Source organism: Sprattus sprattus (assembly GCF_963457725.1).
Source record: "Sprattus sprattus genome assembly, chromosome: 13".
NCBI lineage: Eukaryota > Metazoa > Chordata > Actinopteri > Clupeiformes > Clupeidae > Sprattus > Sprattus sprattus.
In genome coordinates this window covers 18,215,448-18,243,272 of record NC_137911.1, presented here as the reverse complement: position 1 = coordinate 18,243,272, position 27,825 = coordinate 18,215,448, and the positions used below count along the sequence as shown (strand labels likewise).

General features: G+C 44.8%; 1 protein-coding gene across 2 annotated transcripts; it reads left to right on the top strand.

The window, feature by feature from the left end:
- The first annotated feature begins 592 nt into the window (after positions 1-592).
- On the top strand, positions 593-27,803 carry dicer1 (dicer 1, ribonuclease type III). Of its 2 annotated transcripts, XM_080849989.1 has the most exons (30): positions 593-671; positions 4,230-4,284; positions 5,155-5,271; positions 5,767-5,971; positions 6,205-6,367; positions 6,642-6,766; positions 6,990-7,124; positions 7,597-7,757; positions 8,041-8,209; positions 8,570-9,042; positions 9,226-9,358; positions 9,563-9,805; positions 10,039-10,193; positions 11,181-11,313; positions 11,731-11,806; positions 12,217-12,356; positions 12,649-12,828; positions 12,925-13,138; positions 14,327-14,480; positions 14,607-14,789; positions 14,905-15,010; positions 15,309-15,484; positions 16,064-16,955; positions 17,172-17,324; positions 18,554-19,448; positions 21,051-21,319; positions 22,147-22,309; positions 22,499-22,574; positions 23,092-23,242; positions 26,431-27,803. In XM_080849989.1, the coding sequence occupies exons 4-30, from the start codon at positions 5,858-5,860 to the stop codon at positions 26,545-26,547; spliced, it is 5,949 nt and encodes a 1,982-aa protein (XP_080706115.1). In that variant the 5' UTR covers positions 593-671; positions 4,230-4,284; positions 5,155-5,271; positions 5,767-5,857; the 3' UTR covers positions 26,548-27,803. The 2 variants fall into 2 exon arrangements, with proteins under 2 accessions (XP_080706115.1, XP_080706114.1); XM_080849988.1 differs by lacking the exons at positions 593-671; positions 4,230-4,284; positions 5,155-5,271; positions 5,767-5,971; positions 6,205-6,367 and having other exon boundaries at positions 6,718-6,766.
- Positions 27,804-27,825: the final 22 nt, after the last annotated feature.

The following is a 27,825-nucleotide window of genomic DNA, read 5'->3' as shown; positions in this document are numbered from 1 at the left end:
TGTCAAAATAAAGGCCACAAGCAATTCACAATAGCAGAAGGTAGAGTAGAGGTACATCACCAACAGGTAAGGTAGTGTACCTTACCTGCACAGATGAAACCTCTGAAAATGGATTTGATGGTTTTCCCAGAAATTATTCTTGTAAAAATTTGGTGACAGAAAAGATTGTCACTTAGCCCTTTCTGAGATGTGTCTTTGGTCATTTTAGTGGCATTTACCAATCACTCAACATCATTTTTCTGAACAAAAAATAAAATAAAACTAAATTAGGTTGCACTTGATCTGCCTAGAGTACAAGATACTGGGACAAATAGCCATACATGTACTTCTATGAATTACACACTATCACAATTCATTTGACATCACCTTTGAAGTGTTAATGCATTATTGTTGTGAAAGATAACTGTGTTATGAAATTGTAATTAATAAATGCTTTGTTCAATAGCTGTTTCAAAATCATAACAAACCATTGAGAGTGGGCACTATGGCTTTTATATTGGAGCTTCATGAAACGGGTACACGGATATGAAAGTCTTCTTCACCGTAGTTGCTGTTTGCTTCGAATGAGATATTGGAGTCTGACAACAGCAGGAGGGAATGGAGAAAAGTGTTTCTAGCGAGATAACAAGAACATTTTAATTCAGGACGGCCAAATAAAGACATTGTATTAGGTGAGGATGTTGGACGGATGCACGCTTACCACGTATTGCCTCTTAGCGATCACTGTGATTCAAGCTTTGTCGAAAACCGTGTCTTGTCGCACCCTCAAGATAATCAATTAACTAGCCAGCCAGCTAGCTAACGATTGTTTGCTGCTATCGCCGTTTTGCAAACTAATTTGCCGACGTTAGCAAGCGAAAGGTAGATTTAGAGGTAGATGCTTCATTTTTTTCAGATTTCGCAATATATTGAAGAAGGTTTGAAAGCAGAACGTGCATACAGGTTGATAAATAGTGCCGTATCGTGTTCGGTAGATACGCTACATCATGTTCTGAATGGCTATGGCTGTATGACTGCCTACCGTTATGCCTGCATCTCAACGCATGGAGATATGTGCACTCCTGATGTTTTAGCTTATGCTTAGCATGCAAGTTATCTTGACAGCCTCACACTCAATACATTTCGCTAGCAAAGTTGGTTCCATAGAGTTGGATCGGTAAGAAGTATCAGGTCACTGAACGCTTCCGTAATATGCTCAATTTAGATTGATAGCAAGGAAGCTGTTCATTCTAATATCAGAAATGAGCAGAAGTAGCGGGTGACCTGTGGCTTGCTAGCAAACCATCCGGTCGTCAGTAATATTTGTCTGAGTGGCTAGCAATAGCATTAGCTGGCTAATTATGCTAGCTAGCTGTACTTGACGCTTGTGTGTTGAGCCCGTTTAGCGGCAGTCAATGCCAAGGTCGCATTGAGGCCTAGTAAGTGTGAAATTCAGTCGTCTGGAGTGTAGGCTAACTAGGACTTTTCCCTTAATTCCCATTATTCAACTAAATAGAAACGTTAAATAAACGCAATTGAAGGGGTAGTGATCAACTCTGTCCTGTTATATTAAGGAAAACTAACTTTGGGAGCTACCTAATGTGGCAGCTAACGTAAATTGTGAGTATCTTCCCCTATTTCAGAAATTCGTCGTTTAAGTTAGCTTGGTAGCTAACTTGGTCATTGATGTGGCAGTGCAGCAGTGCACATCACACCAGTTGGATAGAGAAAAACAACTGAAAACCATAGTAATACCTTGGATAGCGCTCTTGAGTATTGCCTATGTTCAAACAGAAGGCCAACGGAATGTGGTGATTCCTTAGCGTTCATTTATTTGTCTTTGTCATGCATTTAGAGAAAATGTGATTGAAATTCATTCAGCCCGTTGTACATACTTAAGTTAGTAAACGATCTCTGTGGATTTGACATATACCTCTGTTATCTGCAGTCAGGTGCCCTGTTTGTTGTGTGCAACTAACCGTACCCTAACTTACATGTTGACGAAAATTATCAACCTAAAAAATGTTGTGGTACACGATTTAAGTCATAAGCAACATTTTAGCTAAGCATGTTTTTTTTTATCGGTACAGAATCTTTGGTAATCATTAAGACAGTTAACCTGCTGATTTGTTATTGATTCATTGTTGCATTATTGTCGGATGTGGTCTTACAAACAGTGAAACATAATCTTGAATGGGTTGCCGTGCAGACCGCTTAATGTTTTCAGCATTGTCAGATGAAATGGCCCGGTATATTTGTTGCATTAAGATTATGTTGCCTCCATTTGCCCTCTCACACTCAACATCAAAGTCTTTGCTTGTTGAATTTCATATGCTGAGTCCAAAAGCCAATTTAAACAAGCACCTTTCATTCTACTCATGTTTTGGGGCCCAGGCCAGAACGGCACATGTGCTCGGCAAATGTTCTCCGAACACATAAACCGATTTTGTCATTTCTCTCAAACCATAAGTGACGGTAATGAAAGCGAAAGTGAATAGTTGATGTAGATTTATGAGTGCGTGTAAGTAAGCCTTGCCTTCCTTTTCTAGGTCACCGTTAGATGACATGGAGGTCCGCCGTAGGGCCGGTTCATGTGACTGGTTTGACTGAAACCCAAGTTTTTAAGATGTCAGTTGATTGCACTGGTGATTACAGAGGGCTTCAGAAATCTGTTTGTACTTAGGAGACCTCTTGATTTGTGCATCGCACATGAATTTGTAGCTGGAATAACCATCTCTATTTTCACCTCAGTATCGCAGCATTATTTCAGGGGAGAGTCATACTGGACTGCAGAGAGAAAAATCCTGAGAAAAAAAGAGGCCAAAAGAAAACGTTAATGTTATAATTTTTGTAATCATTTTTTAGTACTGTGGGGTATTATCTTTGGGGGAGACTTTATTTCATCTGTTGCAGAGAGTGTGATTGTAGGCCTACTACCACACTGTCTGATGACAATTATTTTTAAATGAACGGGAAGATTCCTAGGCTAGATTGTGTGTGAGGGACAGTCACTCCAGTAAGCCTAAACAGTCCTCTGTTTGAAGTTGGGCACATATAGTAGGCTAGCTCATTAATAGGATTCTGAGATATCACAGGACTTATTGTGTTTGCTTAAGGTTATCACTGTTACCGCAAAGCTGCACATAGACTTGCTCTTGCTTTTAGTGATCTCCCTACACAGCCTGAAACTTGCCCTCGGAGTTACCCTGTGATTGTTGGTCATAACTGGGCCGACCATGCCGGTGTTATCGGGCCTGACCTTGCTTACTGTTGGGCTGCAGTAGAATAGTGGAGGTGTGTTGACTTGGGTCCCCTCATGTTGTCTTAGCCTGCCCAGGCATCGACATGGTGATGTAGGTCAAGCGTGCTGCTTTGTTGTAGGCCTTGACTGGGTCTGCGGTATGCAGTCTGTCTGTGACGCTGCACCAGACTCCATTATACAAGCTGTCTGCATCTCAGGGCCCTTTTGTGTGCAAGGGGATTCAGCTGGGAGAGGTAATAAACATGCACACGACTTGTCTGTCTGTGTGTGTGTGTGTGTGTCTGTTTGTGTGAGTGTGCGCACACACAGGCGTGTGTTTGTGATTCTGTGTGTGTGTTTGATTGCCTCTCCTACTCTTTATTGATTTGTGGCAGGGGTTCAGATTGTCTTATAGGAGGCATTAAGAAGATTCTCCTCAGGCCAAACTAATTAACTAGCCGTTCTTAGAAGTGGCCAGTCTCTCGGTCGACTTCATTAGCAAGCTGCGGCTGTTGTAAGAGAGAACACAACAATGTAGAGAGCGCAGCACTGAAAAGGAGGGAAGGCCTTAAAGACGTGCACATTATTTGAGATGGGACCACGGTGGGCAACTTGGCATTTGTTTAATTCGCGAGTAAATATTATGCGCGGTCAAATCCAAAATTTATGTTCCCTTGCATTGATTTGGAAAGCAAATTCTTAACCAGCAGCAAATGTGCTCACCGATCGCTCAATAAAAATGAAGCCATGTGTTGCTTGAGCTGAAATGACGGCTATGATTGGTTGCAGCTGTGGGGAGCGGTGTGTGCGTGCGTGCGTGTGTGTTTCGGGGTGAAGGGGATCGTGTGGTCTTGATTTGGTGTGGCTAAAAAATGCGTTGACAAGCCGGTTGTCATTCAGTATCCAACCAGCCCCCCATGCCAAAAGCCAGTCCACAATCTCACTTAAAATTCTCTTTTTCTTTTCTCTCTGTCGGTCTCTCTCTCTCGCTCTCCTTTTGTTCTTGTAGTGTATCAAGACGAATCAGCACACCAGACAGTGACTGACCATCCACTGCTTGAAAGGTATTTATCAAATCCCCTCATAAGTGGTCAACTGCCCAGACTGCTTTTAAATACACCATTATGGCCGTTTAGTTTATGGTGAAGGTGCACTGGAAGCACCAGAATGATGGATAGGTTCCCATGACTATGTTGTGTGCCTGAACAGTATGCATGTCTGGGCCAATGCTGTTGAAAGCTGCTCTATCTAGCTGCTGTCAGAGAATAGAGGTTATAGCATGGACTGGTTTTTGGTTTCATGCACCTACATGGATTCTGCACACATTTAATATACAGGAGGGCGTTACTCTGCTTGCGTGCAAAGAGACCCATACGGCAGACTGTGTTTTGTGGCACTGTTGGACTGCATGGCCACATTGTATTAAAGTGTAATTTAATTTCTCATTAGAAGCTGACCAGGGTGCTACTCAGGTTATTTTGCAAAAGTAATGTTTATAATAGATGCTAACTAGGTACTTCCTTTCAATCGTTATTAGTCTGCGACATTGATCATCCCCCATACAGCTCTTACAGGATTATAACATACGAGATCATATGGTAGACATGGGGTTTATGATCTGTTGGTTTATAGCTCAAGTCCAGCAGAAGGTTATTTCCAGGCATTGCTATAAGAGTTGAGCGGATATTGTTTGTAAAGTCACGACCCTGTCAGTCCTCAACTTATTTTGCATGAGTAGATATATGGGGTCTTAATATATCTGGCCTCATGGACTCTGAGTATATAAAATCCATTCATGCTTTGTTGTATTGTGCTACAGGTCGATGCATGGTATAATGTAATAGATCAACCTGAAATGGGCCTTGGTTTGCAAGAGTAGCTCTGAACACACCCACACCCACACACTTGTGAATTGTTGTTTTGTCTCTGCGCAGCTCCTTCAGAAGAGTAATGTGGACCAATCACAGGCACTGATGGCACAGGACTGATAATGAAGCCAAGGATAAATGCATCCTGCTCATGCTGCAGTGTCCGAGACTGAGACCCAAACTGTGAGTACCCCCTAGGGTTAGTAAGCTCAATAGACAACTCAAAACTACCTAATAAGTTCAACACACAACTCTGTCTCTTGGTCTAACATGGAGGACCAACAGTCCAGTTGTGTTCTTGGCCTTGATAGATAAGACAAATCACAGTAATGTGTTGAAGTAGCAAATCTGTTGCTCAGTCAATGGGGTTTATTGGATTTAACCTGTTTGGTTTCAGATTCTTGATTGTCTTGATTGTCTTTGCGCTACAGAGATGGAATTACTAGTGTGTTGCCCAACATTACATGATACATTTTAATGATATTTAATAGGCTTCCATGTGAGTTCATATGTTTTCACAGAGGGGTTGAAACCCTAAACTGATTTTCTGGAGTGCATGTAAGGGCTATCAGAACGCAGCTTATTTTGAGCTCATGATGCGTCTCTGGCCTTATTGTTGGCAATGGCTATGTATGGGAGTAGTTAACACCTGTGTGTGTGTCTTTCTGGTCTCTGCAGTAAGCTTTGGAGCAGCAGGATGCAATGAGATAAACCCTGGACGACTGGAGGCTGTCCTGCTCTTGAATCCCCCCCCTTCCTCCCTGTAGGCATGGCTGGATTACAGCTGGTGACCCCTGCATCCTCCCCCATGGGACCCTTCTTTGGTCTCCCGTGGCAACAGGAAGCTATTCATGATAACATTTATACACCAAGGAAATATCAGGCAAGTGGCCAAGAACCAGGAAGTGCGCCAAATGGCTTTTTTTATTACTGTGCCAATGCGTAGTCCCACATGAACGCACAGCCATGACTTTCTCTGTTACATGTATTGGTTTAAACCCTGACTTCTTGGTTTTGTTTTAGCAAAATGTATCAATTCATTAATTGATTATCCCTAACAAATTATAAATACATAACACATGGATCTGAGGTTGAACTTGATTTTGTCCCCAACAGGTTGAACTTCTTGAAGCAGCTCTTGAACACAATACTATTGTCTGCTTAAATACTGGCTCAGGGAAGACCTTTATTGCAGTACTCCTTACAAAAGAGCTCTCCCACCAGATTCGGGGAGACTATCATGAGAATGGCAAGAGGACTGTTTTCCTGGTCAATGCAGGTATGAGGTTACACAGACTGAGTTAACAGTGTTGATTAAGGTGCCCCTTTGGGGCCCATGTTCACTTGAACTGTGGTGATCACTTTTGTAAATCCACTCCAAAGGTGCAAATTGGTTCAGATTTCCAAGCACAACTCCTTAAACAATGTTTAATTAAAATAACTAATAATACATAATATTAAAGTTCTACATTGCATGTTAACTCTGTTTAGCAGTACGATGGTTTTCCTCTGTATACTGACATCTGTTTTGTGTTTGTGTGTCCATTGTAAAGCGTCGTCTGTGGTTCAGCAAGCAGCTACTGTCCGGACCCATTCAGATCTTCGCGTAGGGGAGTACACTGAGGACAGTACGTCCTGGACAGTGGAGAGATGGAGCCGAGAAATTATTGAAAATCAGGTGCGATTACAGACTGCAAAGTTTATATTTTTTTTTTTTACTTTTTTTAATCGTTTTCACAACCAATTTCAGGAATCCTTTTCAAATGTTCATGAATTTTCCACTGTGTCGTTTGAATTACAAGGGGATTGAATACGGCCCTGTGAAATGTCATCCTGTAATCGGCCAGGTGCCGGCCCCCTGATCTGCTCTCATCTCTGGGGTAATGTCTTCCCTTCCGCAGGTGCTCGTTATGCCTTGCCACATCTTTCTCCACGCGCTCAAGGCCGAAGTGTTGCCACTGTCCAAAATCAACCTGGTGGTATTTGATGAGTGCCACCTAGCAATCACGGACCATCCCTACAGAGAGATAATGAGGGTAAAATTATAGTCCTCGCCTCCCGTTACCTCAGGAACACCACAGCCTCTCATTGTACGACTGTCTCATTTACCCGCCATCATGTCTCCATGAGAAAGAGAGACGTCATCTGTTTGAATGAACATGGAGGCCTCTTTAGTGCTTGAAATTAAATCTGTAGGGTCGTCTCCTTGTTCTGTTTGAGTGTGGGGTCAGAGAAGGGGATATTTATGAACCTATTTGCATGTGGTATGTGGACTCATTTGCATTCCCATCTATGTGGAGAGAAGGATAACAGTACTTGGCCTGGTTAAGTGCTCACATCTGCCCAGAGGAGAAATGATTTGATTTTTATTGAGAGCAATTTGGCTTATTGCCAGGTAGTGCTCATACCATGGAGTTGAGGATTGCTCAGTGTCTCTGGAGTTTCATTTGGAGAAAGCGAGATTTGTGACCTTTTTTTTTTTGTATTATCTTCCTTGGATGCTGTCAGGTTTGTGATGGCTTTCCAACATGTCCGCGGATCCTTGGGCTGACTGCCTCCATCCTAAATGGGAAGTGTGACCCCAGTGACCTGGAGGAGAAGATCCTGAACCTCGAGAGGATCTTAAAAAGCAGTGCTGAAACTGCCACAGACCTGGTTGTCTTGGACCGGTACGGTAAAACGTTATTATAAGGCCCTTTTCTGCTGGAGATTTTTTTTTAGGGTTAAGTTTGGGGGATTTTTCAAAGCCTTTATTTAGATAAGAGTGTGAAGAGAGACAGGAAATGGAGGCATGGTTCTTGTACGAAATGCTTGCATCTCAGGTTCTCCCTAGGATGAACTATTGTTCATTACCCAGTAACGTTTAACTTTTTTTGTGGAGAGAAATATGTGGAGAGAAAGGAAATGTATTTAATGTAAAGGTAAATGTTTTTTGTTATGTGTGTGTGTCAGATATGCTAGTCAGCCCCGTGAGGTGGTTCTGGACTGCGGGCCGTTCGTGGATAAAAGCGGCCTGTCTGAGCGTCTCCTGACTGAGTTGGATGAGGCTCTGCATTTCCTCAACGACTGCAACCTGTCTACACAGCGAGAAGACCGGGACCCCACCTTCATCTCCAAACAGGTCAGCACTGGAGCACTTCTTGGCTTGCTGGACCACTGAGGAGAGAAACTGGCAAATAGATAGACAGAGACGGATAGAAAGAACCAGATTATAAAGAAGAGTTAGATGTATAAAATATATATAATAAAAAAAAAAAACACAACAAAAAAACAGAAGATAAGAAAAAAAAAAAACATGACTCCGGTCATATGTGTTTCCCTCCCTCCCCTCTCTTTCTAGAGCAAGAGAGTGACAGACAGAAAGTAAACGATTGTAAGGAAGTGGTAAAAAAAGAAATTGGACAGGAAAAATTTTAAGGAAGAACTCTCCATTTGCGGGAATGGGCTCGGGTCAGACGTATTGTTTCCTTCTCTGGTGCAGGTGCTGACTGACTGCCGAGCGGTGCTGGCGGTGCTCGGCCCTTGGTGCGCGGACAAAGCGGCGGGCATTATGGTGCGCGAGCTCCAGAAGTACATCAAGCACGAGCAGGAGGACCTCGGCCGCAAGTTCCTGCTGTTCACCGACACCATCCTGCGCAAGGTGCACGCGCTTTGCGAGGAGCACTTCTCCCCAGCGTCGCTCGACCTTCGCTTCGTCACGCCCAAGGTCATCAAGCTGCTGGAAATCCTGCACGAGTACAAGCCTTTCGAGCGGCAGCAGTTCGAGAGCGTGGAGTGGTACAACAACCGCAACCAGGACAACTACGTCTCCTGGAGCGACTCGGAGGACGAAGACGAGGACGAGGAAGTGGAGGTGAAGGAGAAGCCCGAGGCCAACTTCCCCTCACCCTTCACCAACATCCTGTGTGGAATCATCTTCGTTGAGAGGCGCTACACGGCTGTGGTGCTCAACAGGTGGGGAGACATAAAATTCCAACATCTTCATCTGATATTAAACAAGGTCCGATTGTATTATTAGGTGAAGACAAATCACAGCGCATGTTCATCAGACTGCTACCGTCAGCACATGTTTTGAAATGGTATCTTTGGCATGAATAAATGAATACAGCCGTACATTTTATCTGGGATGTCCATCAGGTTAATCAAAGAGGCGGGGAAGCAGGACCCTGAGCTGGCCTACATCAGCAGCAACTTCATCACAGGCCACAGCATCGGAAAGAACCAGCCGCGCAACAAACAGATGGAGGTGGAGTTCAGGAAACAGGAGGAGGTGAGTGCCTCCCCATCCATTACTGGACCTTACCAATATGGCTGACTACTATGCCATACAATATGGCTGACAGTACCTTCCCATCCAATACTGGAAGATTTTCCGAAAGGCACAGATTCTCCTCAGCACGTAATACTGAACACGGAGTTCTGAAGTGTGTTTTATCATCTTTCTCTCTAATGTTTTGTTTGCCTCGTTTCCCAGGTGCTCCGTAAATTCCGTGCACACGAGACCAACCTGCTCATCGCAACCAGCATTGTGGAGGAAGGCGTCGATATCCCAAAGTGCAATTTGGTGGTTCGTTTTGACCTTCCGACCGAGTACCGGTCCTACGTGCAGTCCAAGGGCCGAGCACGCGCTCCACTCTCCAACTACATCATGCTTGCAGACAGTGAGCGGACGAAAACCTTCGAAGAGGATCTTAAAACCTACAAAGCTATAGAAAAGGTAGCGTCAAGGGAAAAGAATCAAGAATCTGTCTTTTTGTTGATAAGTTTGCACAAAGTGACTTGCAGTTAAAGGCTGGAAACACTTTGAGGTAAACATACCTTGTGAGATTGGAATGTTTGACCATCGTGATGCTTAAACTGGGTACCACCAGCTTTGTTGTATTTCTTGATATTTTCTATTGGTTCAGTGATGTGTTCATTTTAGATGTGCTTTCCGCTTCCGGTTTCCAGATCCTTAGGAACAAGTGCTCAAAGTCAGCCGAGTGTAGTGAGTTTGATGCGGAGCCTATCACTGACGACGACAACATTCTGCCTCCCTACGTCCTTCGCTCGGAAGACGGAGGCCCACGAGTTACAATCAACACAGCGATCGGACATGTCAACAGGTACCATCCTTTACATAGCCATAGCACATCAGAATATATCTGTAAAGACTTACCCTCATTACCTACTGCTCGATTAGCGGATTTCTTTCAGCAGTGGTGCAGTTCAGTGTGTGGATATGAGCCCGCAACACAGGACGCTCAGTGCTATTATTTAGTCGATTTTTACATTTTATTATTATTAGCATCATCACTGCATACAAGTAATGATATTTAATGATCAAATATCGCAATATTTCATACCGCATTTTATACATACACATGAGAACCGTTTACACTCAACATTATAACCTCAGTGTTTGTACAAGACCAACGGTGTAGTTGGAATTTGTAGTGTCAATGACTTAACTTCTGGCCGGAGTTATTTGCCCTGTTTATTAGACCTGTAGCATTAAACTATTATATCTTTAGCTTGCTAACGAATGTAACAGTATGTTGCATTAAGAATAATAAACTGTGTGAAATACTAAATATGCCACAGCCTGGCTGAGAGGGAGTTTGGATTCTTAGGGAGGGGTGAAAGCGCTCCGCAGTGAAGGAAAGGGCTGCACTTGATTTATAACACAAAACAAAACAAGAGAAACTTGTTAAACAGAGTACAGCACATTTATCTTATACGATTTTCTTGTTTTTATAATCGTTAGAAGCCAAAATTCATAATTGAAAATAAAATGAAATGAATCACCCCACCCTAGTACAAGTACTCCGGAGGCGATAGTGGTTCAGGAGGAAGAGGAGTCAGCAATTGTCCTAGCTATTGGATTGGGTTGCTAGTTCGATCCCGGTTTCAAAGTGTCCTTGAGCAAGACACTGAACCCCCAACCACTGCCGATGTGCAGGTTGGCACCTTAGATAGTTGCCCCGCTATTGGGGTGAGAATGGGTAGATGTCTGAGGCATTCCTCTGTAAAGCTGAGAGCTCCATTTATATACTTGTATAGTGATGCTGAGGCCACTTTGTCGTCATTGTCATCTGATGTGGTGTTTGCAGATACTGTGCCAGGCTCCCGAGTGACCCCTTCACCCATCTGGCCCCCAAGTGTAAGACGAAACAGCTGAGGGACGGGCGATACCAGTCTACCCTCTACCTGCCCATCAATTCCCCCCTCAGGGAGTCAGTGACGGTGAGTCCAGGGCGGCCTCCCCAGCCTCAAATGTGTCCTTTAATATGATCTCGACTCCAGCCTTAGAGATGCCATGAGCATGCTCTCAACCTGGGCCATATCTTCAATTAGATCCCTTTCTCTGCCTTAAGAAGGGGCAAATATGTTGTTTCTGTTATGAATATATATATATATATATATATATATATATATATATATATATATATATATATATATATATATTAAAAAAGGCCTACCATAACAATGCTGTTCTGAATTGATTTTCTTTTTTTAGTATTCCTTTGCATTCTGTTCATCCATTTATAGATTGCAATCTATTATACTAATTTATCCATTAGTAGAGTTCTTTACTTCAGAGCAGAAGCAGTCAAGCGAAGTGTGTGTCATACTAAGTTGTGTGTGTGTCTTGCTTTTTAGGGGCCTGTGATGTACTGTGCGAGACTCGCTGAGAAAGCAGTTGCACTCTTTTGTTGTGAAAGGCTTCACAAAGTCGGTAAGTTCTGATCAAAGAGGGGATGAGTGTCTGATGTGGTGGTGTTCTGGGGAATTACATGGAGTCCTTTAGTAGTATTGGATCCTTTGATTTCAGTTGTTGTTTTTATAAAAAAAAAATAGTTTTGTTTTATAAATTAATATTCTTTGAATACCATGTACTGTACAGAAACCTTTTTTTTCCCCTTTGTGATGCCTGGAAGGCCATTCATTTAATCAAACTCTACTACAGAGGCATGAGAGAGGAGCATATTTCCTTTTCTGTGATGCCGAAACAGTCATCGCTGATGCTTAAAGTCAAGCTTTTCCGTTGCAACTGAACCACTGAACTAATCATGAGTTGACTGTAAATGTGTTATCAGCTTGAGATGCTGACCGTGTTGTGTGTGTGTATGTATGTGCGCGTTCCAGGGGAGCTGGACGACCACCTGATGCCTGTGGGCAAAGAGACGGTGAAGTACGAGGAGGAGCTGGACCTGCATGACGAGGAGGAGACCAGTGTGCCTGGCAGGCCCGGATCAACCAAGAGGAGGCAGTGCTACCCCAAAGCCGTGAGCATCCTTCTCATCACCTCCACTGTCCTCCTCTTGGCCTCTATTCACTCCCTGTCTCTCTTCTCCTTTTCTTTTGGCTTTCATCCACTCTGCCCCTCTCTACTCTCCTCTCCTCTCCTCTCCTCTCCTTTCTTATTTCCTCTCCCCTCTGCATGCATGAGTAAAACCTCAACCACAACCAGTTTGTAGAGGAGATGCTTATTGTCATGTGACGGAAAAGAAATCTCTGATGTATGTTTTGAGTGAGTCATGACCGAGGACTGACTTTGACTGGTTGGTGTGGTGACAGATACCGGAGTGTCTTCGGGACAGTTACCCAGTCCCTGAGCAGCCCTGCTACCTGTACGTGATCGGCATGGTCCTCACCACCCCTCTTCCTGACGAGCTCAACTTCAGGCGGAGGAAGCTCTACCCCCCAGAGGACACCACCCGATGCTTCGGCATCCTAACGGCCAAACCCATCCCCCGGGTAACGGATCTTTCTTTCTGTCTTTTTATTTCTCTCTGTGTTTAAAATGTCTGTGTTCACAAATTTCTTGTTCTGTCCACCCCGGCCCGCTCACAGATCCCCCACTTCCCGGTGTACACCCGCTCCGGTGAGGTGACCATCTCCATCGAGCTGCAGCGGTCGGGCTTCACGCTGTCTGCGTCGCAGCTGGAGCTAATCACACGCCTGCACCAGTACGTCTTCTCCCACATCCTGCGGCTGGAGAAGCCAGCGCTGGAGTTCAAGCCCACGGAGGCCGATGCCGCTTACTGCGTGCTGCCACTCAACGTCGGTTAGTCTGCACAAAGCGCCTCGCTCGCTTGAGTCTCGCAACATTTGGAAACAGAGCACATTTTAGTAGACTGCCATTTTAATAGAAAATTGTATTGTGTTACTCAGTGTCTTCAGTGCATTTTTTTAATGGCAATTTTATATTTTCTCTGTGATCCTGATCTGCTTTGCTGTGTAAACTGTAAGGCCTTAATAACGTCCCCACCTTCATCCTGTAGCTCAGGATAGTTTTGTCATCATGCTTTATTCCATGACGCTAATGCATTTTGTAAAGCGCGTATGAGTGTCATGGTTTAATAACAATCATAAGCTAAAAAAACGGATGTTAATTTCTGCACTACTGCATAGATACAGAGCAAATTATACGTTTTGTGCGTGGAATATGAAATGGAAATTGGAAATGGAAAGTGTACTGAGCGACCTCGGGTTTCTCGTATGCGCTGTCTGGAACATTTAAAAAGACGAAGTTGAGGCTGGTTTGCCCTTGACTCTTTGAAATGCTAATTTCCAAATGTATGCCTGCTTTTCCACACTCTCACTGAAGTGTAGCAAATCCCCCCCAAGCCTAGAAATGTGCCACCTTGTACAGATCAGGCCTTGTATGGGTCTCGCCGGGCACGGAGAGGGGAGTATTACATCTGTAAACACTTGTGTCTTTTAGTAGTGGATCCACCTCCAACAAGCCCAAACTATTGGCTCGTGTCCAGTCCTGACAAACACCGTTACATTTTCATGTTGGAGTTAAATTGTGATGATCCTGACTGTGTAGAATTTGTTCATGTTTTGAGACGTGGTAGAGACTACATTCATCTCTTCTTTGAGATGTTTAATTCAGCTGGTCAGTGGTGGCAACGCTGAGGTCTCCTTGGTGGACCACATCTGCTCTAGTGGTCCCTGGAGCAGACCACACCTGACTGTGGAGACAAGGCATCACAGTTACTTTACTCCCGTGACCGCTGGATAAGCAAGCACGGCCAAGGTCATTGGGATCAAGTCCCAGAGTAAAAATATGTCTGACATGCTGCTGTTTCAGCCATGGTTGACTTAAAAGTGCCTGTTGAATGTGTTGAATATGCCTGGCCACTTCAGGTGTGTGTCTGCATGCACCTTTCTTCCCCGGGTGTTTCCTGGGGGGGGTTTGTGGTCTGCTTGACAGCTGTCGGAAACCTGTGTTCCTTTGTTTTCCTAGTTGAGGATTCCAACTCTCTGGATTTGGACTTCATGTTCATGGAAGACATTGAGAAATCTGAAGCACGTATAGGCATCCCGAACACCCAGTACACGAAGCAGAACCCGTTTACATTCAAACTGGAGGATTACCAGGACGCGGTCATCATTCCAAGGTGAGAAAGGAGATCGCGTTGACGTTCCGTGTAGTTGACAATGCTCCCATAAGGAGTGATCAAGCGTAGAAACTAACTTAATTCACCCAAAATAAAATGTCTGATGCATTCGTCCCCACCCGCCAGGTATCGCAATTTTGACCAGCCTCACCGGTTCTACGTTGCGGATGTCTACACAGACCTTACCCCGCTCAGCAAGTTCCCATCGCCAGAATACGAGACCTTCGAAGAGTACTACAAAACCAAGTACAACCTGGACCTGTCCAATCTCAACCAGCCCCTTCTGGATGTGGACCATACATCCTCAAGGTAGGGTGGAAGAGGAAGAGGAAGAGGAGGAGGAGTAGAATGCATTTCACGGCTGAAGTCCTTTCCAGACCTAATGTTGACCGGCTGTATGTTTCTCTTTCTCTTCCGCTGGCAGGCTGAACCTGTTAACTCCGCGGCATCTGAACCAGAAGGGGAAAGCCCTGCCCCTCAGCAGTGCCGAGAAGAGGAAGGCCAAGTGGGAAAGCCTACAAAACAAACAGGTAATGATTTACAATCTGCCGCACAGGGGAACCAATCTGCAATCTGCTGGGGGACTCCCTGACACGGTGGTCCACGTATCTCAGAGTTCCTCTCTGTGTGTGTGTTTCCATAATGAGAAACGTTAGCACACACACACACAGCCAGCCACCCACACGCCTCCTTAGCTTAGCCTATGTTCACATTTTAGGAGAACCTGGGAGAGGTGGGTGGTTGGGTCATTTGGAATGTCAGCTGCACGTCCATCCCTCTCACCTCTCCTCAGTAACCTCCTCCCTCCCTCTCTCTCTCTCTGTTCAGATCCTGGTTCCTGAGCTGTGTGCCATCCACCCAATCCCCGCCTCCCTGTGGAGGAAGGCCGTGTGCCTACCCAGCATCCTCTACCGCCTGCACTGCCTGCTCACAGCCGAAGAGCTGCGATCTCAAACTGCCACGGACGCCGGAGTTGGGGCCCAAAACTTACCCCCTGACTTCAGGTCAGTGCAGTGTACCCCAGGAGTACCCACAGGCTATACTACAGCACAGTAGCTGTGTGTGTGTGTGTGTGTGTGTGTGTGTGTGTGTGTGTGTGTGTGTGTGTGTGTGTGTGTGTGTGTGTGTGTGTGTGTGTGTGTGTGTGTGTGTGTGTGTGTGTGTGTGTGTGTGTGTGTGTGTGTGTGTGTGGCGCCCTCTTAGACTGTACCATGTACATTTAAATGCATGATCTATGGTTCAATAGGAAAATCATACAGCCATTAACACTTCAATACACTTCTGTACCAATCAGTTGTGATTTAGTTTAGTGCTATTTGGCTTAATTCAGTAAGTAAAAATGGATTCAGATGTTTCTGCAAAAAAGGTTAATTAGGTGTTAATTTTGCCCAAAGCAAGTAATGCTGTTATGTGCAGACAGCATTTCCTGATTGACGTTTTTATATTGATATACCACACAAAGAATGGAGAATGAGAATCATCATGACAGGATATTGCGGCCCAGATCCAATATTTAGTCAATATTGTTCCTCTGTCTGCCTCAGCGCTCTTGAGACCCTCTGTCTATGTTGTGTCATGTCTAGGTATCCCAATCTGGATTTTGGCTGGAAGAAGTCCATAGACAGCAAGGCTTTCATAACCTGTCCCGACGCGTGTGCGGAGGACAGCGATGATCACTGTAAGCACACCTCGCGCTCGTCAACGCCCTGTGACCCCACCGAAGAGCCCCACTCCCCTGAGGAGGCCCCCCCTCCACACGAGAACTGCAACACACCAGATGAAAAGCTAGAGCCGCCTTCGGCTCCCCTGCCGGACCCGCAACCGGGACCGCAGTTGCAGCAACCGCAGAGCGGGCGAGATGAGCGGCGAGACTGCATCTGCTCCAGGAACCTCATCAACGGCAACGGACCGGACGGGCCAGGCCCCGATGCCCCAGAGGTGTCGGACCTGTGCCAGTGCTCCGTGGCCAGCTCGCCGCACGGTGAGACGCCAATGCCGACGCAGACCACTACCTCAGTTCCTGTGCAGTCTCCTCCCTCAAGCAGCCGCGAGGACCCGCCCCTGACCACGCCCGAGGCCAGCCATGAATGTACCCCTGACGGGACCCCGGACCTCTGCGAAGGACTCGTGAAAAAGAAGAAACCTACCTCAGACTGTTGTCCCGCTGTGGCTGCCGCCGAGACCACCACCACCACCATCATCGCAGCGATAACCCCCAGCACCGCAGTACCTTTGTGGGTCACTCCGGCCCCAAGCTCCAGCTCTGCAGCAGGGGTGGAGTCCCCGAAAACTCTGGGTCCCAACCCGGGGCTCATCCTGCAGGCTCTCACGCTCTCCAACGCCAGCGACGGCTTTAACCTGGAGAGGCTGGAGATGCTGGGCGACTCCTTCCTCAAGCACGCCATCACCACGTACCTGTTCTGCACTTACCCCGATGCCCACGAGGGACGCTTGTCCTACATGAGAAGCAAGAAGGTGAGCTGGCCATCAGGGAGATGCATTTCACACATTTATTGTTAATATATTGGAATAGGGATAAATATTTAGATGTTTGTGGGTGTGTGTGTGTGTGTGTGTGTGTGTGTCCCTTAACTTGGTTGACCTGGCATGTAGTCTATTCAGTCATCCTTCCCTATTATACACTGGGAAGGTTGGACAAATTCATCCCTGAATCCTCTACCTCCCCCTCAGGTCAGCAACTGTAACCTGTACCGGCTTGGCAAGAAGAAGGGTCTCCCAAGCCGAATGGTGGTGTCCATCTTTGATCCTCCAGTCAACTGGCTGCCCCCGGGCTACGTGGTGAACCAGGACAAGAGCATCACAGACAAGTGGGACTTGGACGAGGTAGGACTCTAAGGCCACGAGTGAGGGGATGATTTTACGAAGGCCACAGGTTTTTTTGTTTTTTTTTACTTTTATTTTGAGCCACTAGGGGGCAGCTTGGTCCTTCCTTCCTGGCAAAGCAGAGCAGTGCAGGGTAGGGCTTGAGCTCACTGAGCCTGGTGCAGTTTGGGCCGCGGTGTAAACACAAGAGGTCTTTATCTATCGTTATAGAGAAGGCCAGAGCCTGAGCCTGTCAGAGGTTTTAAGACAGCCCACGGGATTATAAAATTTGAGTATAGAGTAGTCTTAGCTGTAACAACCGAACGAAGTGGATTTTGGGCCCATCTCCTACAACAACAACTGGTACCTTGTATTTAGAGATTAAAACCCTACTCATTTAGAAACGACTCAAACATTTAAATGCAGCCTTGTTTTGGATGGAGTTGTATGTTATTATGTTTTGCAAATGTTGGCACAAAGTCGTAGTGTAATGGATTTTATCGTCACACACCAATTTTAATTTAGTTCAGCGCGGCCCTTTTCAGCGAAAAATTCCCACGTTTTACTGAAGTGTATATCATAACAAATGCAGCAATAAAAACGCAAAGCAGACCTCAGACGTTAAGTCGGTGATTGGAAAATTCTCAGCATCCAGCACGCTGAATTCCAAACAGGTTCGGTGGGTGTTTTTTAGGGCTTGAGTTCCCCCCGTCTCCATTACTGAGGTCTGCCCCTGTGGTTGTGTGAGTGCGTGTGTACAGGCGGCTCCTACCCCCTCTCTCCAGTCACAGCCTAATTTTAAGTGTCAGGCTCCTGTGTTATTACAATATTAGGTATCACAGCCATTAACATTTTAATGAATATGCATTTGCGTTTTTCCCACATGGTCAACTTTATGGGCTATTAATGGCATCGAGATGATATTCAAGGTGCGTGTCAGATATTGGATTGCCTGACTGCAGTGAGTCATAACGCTGGGTGCTGCCAGGTCCTGTGCACAAACACACTACCCGTACGGCAGTAACGCTGTGGCTTTAACCCTAAACCACTTTAAAGTGTAATCTCCTGCAAATGCCCTTTTCCAAAGGGCTCTTGACCACTGCTGTTCGAGTCATTGGTCATTATAAGTCTAGCAGATGACGCAGTTTATTTATTTTGTAAAGTTTCGCATTATTGTACAGTTATTTTTGGTTCAACCTTCTGGTGTGTTTTTTTTTTTTTTTTTTTTTTTAAATGGGTTCTTGTTGTAGACTAAGGAGGACCTGGCGAACGGAAAAGGCAGCATAGAGGACGAGGATGACTACGACGACGAGGACGATGAAGAGGTGGAGGTGGAGGCGACTCTGGGCGACGGTGGCGGTGGAGGAGACGGGGATATGCAGTGGAAAGAGCCGAAGGACGGGAACGTGAGCGGGGAGGAGGATGAGCTGGAGTACGACCAGGAGCACATCCGCTTCATCGACAGCATGCTCATGGGCTCCGGCGCTTTCGGCAAGATCTCGCTGGCCAACTTCCCCCCGGCGGACTCCTGCCCCCAGTGGAAGCCCCCCCGCAAGTCCCCCCTCCTGACCAGCGCACACCCGCACGCAGCGGCTGATGGCAGCGTCGGTAGCAGCGGCATGGAGGAGTTTGACTACAGCTCCTGGGACGCCATGTGCTACCTGGACCCCAGCAAGGCGGGCGAGGAGGATGACTTTGTGGTGGGCTTCTGGAACCCGTCGGAGGAGAGCTGCGGCGGGGAGCTGGGCAAGCAGTCCATCTCGTACGACCTGCACACGGAGCAGTGCATCGCGGACAAGAGCATCGCCGACTGCGTGGAGGCGCTGCTGGGCTGCTACCTCACCAGCTGCGGCGAGCGCGCCGCCCAGATGTTCCTCTGCTCGCTCGGACTCAAGGTGCTGCCCGACGCCAAGGCCGAGCGGGGTGCCCTGGTTCGCTACGGCGATGAGGAGGGGGAGCCACAGTACGGCTGGCTGCAGATCCCGCCGCGTTGCATGTTCGATCACCCCAACGCGGAGTGCACGCTCCTGCACCTCATCTCTGGCTTTGAGAACTTTGAGGCCAAGATCAACTACACGTTTCAGAACAAGGCCTACCTGCTGCAGGCCTTCACCCATGCCTCCTACCATTACAACACTATCACAGGTACACATGCCTTAAACACCTCCAACCTTTACAACACTATCACAGGTACACATGCCTTAAACACCTCCAACCATTACAACACTATCACAGGTACACATGCCATAAACACTTCCAACCATTACAACACTACCACAGGTACACATGCCATAAACACCTCCAACCTTTACAATACTATCACAGGTACACATGCCATTAACCCCCTAGGACCATTACAACACTATCACAGGTACTTTCAGGTAGACAGGTTATTTTCAGCTGTAAGTAGTGGTAGGGTATGCTAAAAGTGGTGCATCTGTATGGATTTTCCAGCGTTACTATTTTGTGGAGGCATTATTTGCATTTGTCTGAAGTTCAGTTGAGCTCTTTCGGAGTTCTGTTTTGCTGTCGGGGGAACTGAGCATAGGAAAACACTCCTATTTAAGTTGCCGCCTTCAACATTATCATGTTGTTCTGAAATTACCTACAAATTAGCGAACATTATACTAAGACACTAAGTCCATCTGAAGTACTACACGCAGAAAAGCCTACCGTCTCTTTGGTGCTTTGAAGACTCTGTGTGGTAGCCCAGGGACGAGGCTCCAATCTGGGCTGAAGACGTTACTGCTTTGCTCTGGTTTGGTATCTGATGACTGACCACTGAAACATGGTTTATTTCTGAATGGCCAGTGGTATTAAATCAGATCAATTATCAATGTAATTAATCTCTGATTCAGTGTAGCATTGTTGGTGGTCGCATGCCAGTGTTGCCAGCAACTGCGTTTTATTCCTGTTCAACTGGGCGTGAAGTTCCATTTTATTACTACAAGGCATGCGTAATCTGTCTGAAACATTATCTGCCATGGTTTTCTCTGGGTTTATCTGATATAATGTGACGGTAAATAGCCTGCTAGCAACCTGAAAACAGGTTAAGTAGGATAACCTAGTAGATGTTTTTTATTAAATAAGCATGCAATTTGCATGACATTAGAAGTGGCATAGTAACATTCAATGTGATATGCTGGTAATGCCACTACATTCAGACTTTCCATTCCTGTCTAAAACTGCTGGAAAAATGGTGCGTTTAGCTGCCAGAATTAAGAAAATTTTCCATGGGGGGAAGATGCCCCGAGACCCCCCTACAAACCTCACTCATTCTGGCACCATGGTAACATACACTACACAGTATTGCAACACTATCAGACGTACACACACCTCCCATCATGACATTTATTTTCGATACTACAATCTCAAAGCCTTGACAATTGCTAGCCTATCCATGATGTATAGTACTACGGCTATGATATAGGCCAATGCAGGACTAGACACCTCCTACTACTGCAACACTATCGCAGCTCAGTTACACACACACCTCTTGTCAACACCGCACCATCCCAGCTACACAGCTCAGAAGCCATCAGATCCATCTCATCACTGTTTTATGCATCTCTGTGGTAAAAGACCAGTGCAGTGTTTCCAGTGACATACAGATCTCCTATCTTAATTTCTCTACCACATAGACACCAGTAAAGCGTACTCTCTGTATATTAGTGTTGTGCGATCACACACAGATCATCTTATAATCTTCTGTCTCTGTGCTGCTCTGCTGTCCTGCCCTGTCTTCAGATTGTTACCAGCGTTTGGAGTTCCTCGGTGATGCAATTTTAGACTACCTCATAACAAAGCACCTTTATGAAGACCCGCGGCAGCACTCTCCCGGCGTGCTGACCGACCTGCGCTCGGCCCTGGTCAACAACACCATCTTCGCCTCCCTGGCCGTCAAGTACGACTACCACAAGTACTTCAAGGCCGTCTCGCCCGAGCTCTTCCACGTCATCGACGACTTTGTGCAATTTCAGCTGGAGAAGGATGAGATGCAAGGCATGGACTCTGAGGTGAGACCTCTCTCGCTCTCTCTTCTCTCTGTATATCTCTCACTTTCAGTTTTTCTGTGTGTGTGCGTGTGTGTGTGTATGCTAATTATGTATGTGTGTATGTATGCTAAAGATGTGTGTGTGTGTCTCACTTCTGTCAGTATCTCTCTCTCACTCACAAACTCACTCTCTCCGAATCTCTCTCTCGTTCCATGCCCTCTGGTATAGTAATCAGACCCGCAGATCATGTGACCTGTTGTTTTGCTTTGCTTTGCTCTGGTCAGTCATGCCACTTATTTGCATTCGGAACTCTAGTCCCGGTCTTAGACCATCATTATGTGAATTCTATGAATGTATTTCTTTATTTATTTTCCTTTTTTCGGTGATGCAGTTGGATTTGATTTGTTTTGAAATGGTTATCTTGGCATTGAATCTGCTCTGTTTGACTGGAAAGCTTTTTAGGCCTGAGGGACAACACTGGATACAGTAAGCGGAAAGACAAATTCATTTCCACGCACACACACACACACACACACAGTTCGCCATTGTAAGACAAGATGATTGCATCGATGCAAACTTGTTCAGACATGGTATAAAGTAAAAGACATAGCAATACCAGGCCAGTGTGTTTACCTAGTAAAACATTTATTTGTATTACCATTATTTTGTTTGCAATTTGTCATGATGTCCTGTCGTCCCTCTTAATACTCATTGGATGCATGCAGTTTTGCACCCATCTCTTCTGAGGAATGGCAAGCGTGAAACTGTTTGTTTACGTCCCGTGAGTACCCCCTCGCTGGCGAATAAACGGGAATAATAAACGATGAACTCCTGCTGTGTCCCCTCAGCTTCGCCGCTCAGAGGAAGACGAGGAGAAGGAGGAGGACATCGAAGTCCCCAAGGCCATGGGGGACATCTTTGAATCACTCGCCGGTGCAATTTACATGGATAGCAGGATGTCCTTGGAGACCGTTTGGCGGGTGTATTATCCAATGATGCGGCCACTTATAGGTAAGACGTGCAGAGGAGGCAGCGGCACCGCTTGGCTTCGTTTCCGCTCTGATGGATTTGATTTCACACAGCGAGGGCCATCATATGCAGCCATGGTCAAATGTCCCCTTTTATTGAAATCTTTGGCTTTTGTGTGTGTGTGTGTGTGGGTAGGTGCTGACATTTTGATTTTATTTGTTTTCACTCTAGAAAAATTTTCTGCCAACGTTCCTCGTTCTCCGGTGCGAGAGTTGCTGGAAATGGAGCCGGAGACGGCCAAGTTCAGGTGGGAATCGCCTCTCGAATGTTGCCCTGACGGGCTAATGATGCTCGTCACACACATACAAACACACATATTTCACCTTTCCAAACACCCACGCTCTGTAGTAGGTATGTAGTGAAACAGGACGTATTGATGTCCCCTTTTTAAAGGTGTAATGCAGTTTACTTACTGTGGTTTCATTCCATGATTGCTTTTCTTTGGCGGTATGGTGGTACAGCTTGAGGTGGCCCAAGACAACTACAATTCTGTAGTTATGTATGTAATTACAAAGGAAAACTACAGTGCTGCTAATTAAGCAGAACTTAAGTACAAGTACACCACCTACTCACAAGTCCTCACAAGTACAAAACATAAATACTATAGCAAGCTCTCACTAACCTTATCTACAGGGCTGTAACACAGAAAAGGTATCAGGTCCTTGCAAACACCAGTACAACAACAAAAAACACACAATTTCCACCTTAGCCTTATTAACTATGCAGTTGAAGTGTTTATTGTGTGTTTGTGCTTCTGTGTGCAGCCCGGCAGAGCGCACCTACGACGGGAAGGTGCGGGTGACCGTGGAGGTAGTCGGGAAGGGCAAGTTCAAGGGCGTGGGACGCAGTTACCGAATCGCCAAATCCGCCGCTGCACGTCGCGCCCTACGGAGTCTCAAAGCCAATCAACCTCAGGTCCAGACCAGCTGAGCGACACACACACACCCTCCCTGTCTATGTCTCACATACATACACACACACACATACACACACACACACACACACCCTCATGCTTACAAAAAAACACACCTACAACCCGGCTCTCGACACCAGTCTCCAAGTAGCGAAGACATCCTGGCAACAACGACTGTGTTTTTGTTTTTGTTTGTTTTCCCCCCTTTTCAGAAAGAGAACGACTTTGCAGAGTTCACATATTTTCTTTCGTGGCAAATTCTTTTTGTTCGTTTTCCCATTTTGCGCAAACACAATCCTCACGTTTCTCTTCCTCTTTCCCAGTTTTGTATATTTCTCATCCGAAGTGTGCATTATTAACACATAGCAAGTGTTCAGAAGAAGAGAAAGGTCAAAGGTCTTGCTTTCCTGTATTTTTGTTTTGCTATTGTCGTTATTGTTGTTATTGTCTTTTTTTTTTTTTTTTTTGTCAAATTAACCTCCGCTTTAAATTAGCGGGTAAAGAGGCTTATGCTTAAAGTAGTGAAAAAATGTACTGTGGAAATGTATCCCAAAAAAAGGAAGGAAAAAAAACGCTAACTCAGTCGGTACACCAGTGCCAGTTTTTAAGCGTTTTTAATAAATGCCGTGGCATAGCATGAGACAAGGGTGTCTGGAGGAGAGTTCGGACAGACCATCCTCTGGGCGGTGAGGTGGCATTCTTAATCATTATTGCACTTCTTCCACGAGGGTCCGCTTGTGTTTTCAGCTTAATCGTGAACATTTTTGTCTGATCAACACCAAATCTGTTTAGTTATTTGCTTTAGTTTTTTTTTTTTTTTTTTTTGCTTTGGAGGAAAAAAAAACTCTCCTTTTTATATCCTTTGTTATGGATAGGAATTCAACATTCCCAATGTACTGTCATTGAAACCGTTTTTAAATGGACAGCTCTCGAAGTTGCATGTTTGTGTTGCTATGGATTATCATAGCCAATTGGATGGATTATATAAATGCTGCAGAGCTACCAATTACGTGTAGAGAACAATATGAGATGTTTATTATGACACAGGTCGCTATCATTGGTTTCAGTAATGTCTTTTGATACCAAGAATATTTGCATCAAGTTTTTGGTGATTATAAGCATTAGATGCCTCCATTGACGGACTTATTTAGTTTTGATATAATAACAGAAAAAGAGACATATCACTTGGGAAATATGCTGCAGATTTTATAAAAAAAAATGAAGTTTAAAAAAAAATAGAATTGGATACTTCTCTGAGACACAAAGCACCTTTACATGACGTCTATAGGACATTCAATATTTTACTAGACGACTCGTATCTCATGCACTTCACTTACCAAAGCTAAAGTTGATGCGACGTTTAAAAGGTTTCATGTGAAATCCAACATGAGTAATTCAGACATAGGCAAGTGGAAGCAAGCCTCTTGTGTTGTTTTCATTTAGGTTAAACAAGTGTGACAACCTCTTGTCTAGCCTTTTATTTGTGTTAATAGGCATTCTTCACTTGAATACCTCAGTTAATTGCATGCATTTTCTTTTTTTTTTGGTGCTATGTTTATTATTAAGCTTGAATTTCTCATCTTTTGCACTGTAACTATAATACCTCTTTATTTTACCTTTTGAAATCTGTTGGGTTGGTTGTCCTGTTCTGTCAGCAGTCAAGTTTGCTTAAGTGTATTTTTTTTTTATTTAATTTTTTTCCTCAACCTCCCCTGGTTTGGAATTATGGAATTAGTGCTTGAACACCACGGAAATGCTAAGACGTTGCGTGCACATGAGCCTGCCGACTCGAGTTAAGGTGCTCGTCCTGGGGTTATTTTGCTAATGGGATGACCAGAACTGTGGAGCTGTCAAGTAGTCACTTTACACTTGTGGGGTCGATTAACAGGTTACACTCAACTGTCTTTGATTTACCTCGCTAAATTCAAGCCTCAGTCACTTGAAGCTGTTCTCATCACCCTTCTGCTCTAAGCTGTACCAGTTTATCTAGATCTGTGATTCTCTTAGGGTTGCCAAACGACTAAGCCCCTTCGGGAAAGAAAATGGATATATCATTTTGAATGAATGGGGTAGTAAGAAATTTGAATTCCGGTTTTTAAATGCTGTAGTCCAGTCGGAACAATGAAGTTGTAGGTTATTTAGGAATGGGCCATTGGGAAAACGGGCAAGTGGAATTGCAAAGGCACATTACCGCATGTGCTGCTACCTCAGAATACTGCAGTTCATTTCTCAGAAGGCTTATTTGAATCCAGAAATGAGAATTCAATTAAGGAATATTCATCAGTATGAGAAGTATCAAGACATCCCGGCCTGTTATTATTTCGCTTTGACCATATTCTCGATGTTTATTTGGAAACTGGCATGGTGTCATACACATATTTGTCGGGTATGTAAACAACAAGACATTCCCTCAAACTCTCTTCAATCTTGTCTATTTATAACTGAGAGTATGAACATCAGGAGTGCCTTCAGTCACTGTGCTACTGACCGAACACTTCTCTTCCAGCAATCCTACCTGTATCTGCTGCCGTCACCTACTTTCGGTGCCATATAGTTGTCGTTGAAGATGCTCACTGGCCCCTCCTAGGCAAATGGGCAAGAGTGGAGGGATCCACCCTCCCACATGCCCTTAGTGTTGACCACAATGTTTTTGTACAAAATAATTAAACGTTTTTTGAAATTTGTCACTTAAGTGCATCTTTTCAAGCTTAGATTCCCCCCCACCAAGATCTAAATTAGACATTGACTTTTTATTTTATTTGCCCACCCAGCGAGTGCAATCCTGTTTCTTTTCTCAGGCAAGAGTCGAGTGACCGTTACAGTTTTGTCAGTTACGACTCTAAACCTTGTTTTGTCGATTAGCTTGTTTGTTTTTTCATGGACTCAGTAAAAGACTGTGGTTAGTCTCTGAGCTGTAGTGTGAAGGTAGAGAAGCTGAGCGATGTACCCTTAATACTCTCCAACGCTTAACCCCCTGATAACACCATTCTACTTAGATTTCACCTGTTTTTTTTGTTTTTGTTTTTTTTTTACTGTTGAGTATGGCACACATTTAAAAATCCTATTATTATTATTACCATTATTATTATTATTATTATCATCATCATCATCAATATTACAGTAACAGCTAATTAAAGAATGTGAAATCTCTGATATGGTGCCACACCCACACAATCATTTCTTCTCACAGAAAGGACTGTATCACCTGATGAAATCTTGCAAGCTAGATTCCCGCACAACAAGCGACTCTGGTGTGGATGAGGCTCTGGTCTGGCATGGCCCTGTATTTGTCCGGGCCCAGAGTTGACCTTGCTCCAAGTTAGGTCCGACACAGCATGAGTTCCCTACGATCTGCGTGTTGTGTGTTTGTTAAAAAAACCTGAGCAAAGTGTTGTTTTTCCTCGTTGGAAATGTTTAAAAGGTGGTCCTCCATCACATGCTGCCGACTGGGTTTGCTCACTGGCGGAGAGTTCTCTTTTGTTTTGTCTTTTGTTTGTTTTTAATTTTGCTTTTTTTGTACATGTAGCACAAATGAGCATTGCACTTGGGCGCCATACTTTACCTCATGTCAGAAAGAAAAAAAAAAGTGTGTATATATATATGATGCCGTTACGTTTAAAGGAATAACTTGTGGTTTTGGCCTTGCTGCTGTTTCAATTGCTGGTATTTTCCAACTGTATTTAAGAAAATGCGATCAGAAAGATACAACGTGCCTGCAGGTCCTCTGATAAAATACACTGTAGAAATGATGTAGGGAATCTTTACAATCTGGGGCTCAATGTATGTCTTGTGTATACATTATGTCCAGCCTTAATGTAATACCTTGAATATTAAATTGTAAGATAACCCACGAAACTACCAAGTCCTATGACAGGCATGACTAGAACTGTTTAGTCAGTGATGACCCACCCCCTGCCCCCGCCTTTAGATTATATTTGACAAGGTAGTACCAGATGTTATGTTGTGCATGTCAGTTGAAGACACCACCCACACACACACACACACACACACACACACACACACCAGCCTACCCCAACCATCCTCCTGTCATTTTTCCAAATGTAGTGTAGAGGTCTAATTCAACCAACTACAGCCCCAGCATTTACAAAGGGCTTGTGTATGAATTGTTTTTTGGGGGGAGAAAAAAAACCTAAACTGCAGGCCTTCAAGTATAAAAGTATCTATTTCAAGATATAAAAAAATAAGATGGAAAAAATAGCATTATGGAAAAATGCTCTCATATCAGCAGCAAAGAGAACTCAAGTGATTTTGGAAGTAGAATGTGACATGGACTCTTGCAGAGTGCATTTGTGTGAATGTGGCCAACGGCCAACGGGCGAATCACCAGCGGAATGAAGCGGATAGCGTTGAGTCGTTTTTACAGGGAGGAGGGATAAATGCCCGCCATTCCCATCCCATCTGCAGCCCGATGTTGTTTTAAGGGACAGGAAAGACCTCTCATGCATACTGTAAATGTGCTGCACCTTATGGGTCACAAATACCTTTAATATTTTTCCCCCTTTTTTGAAATAATTGTAGCTGAGTATATCTACAATAAAGTTATGGTATGGTCGTTCAACTTTGC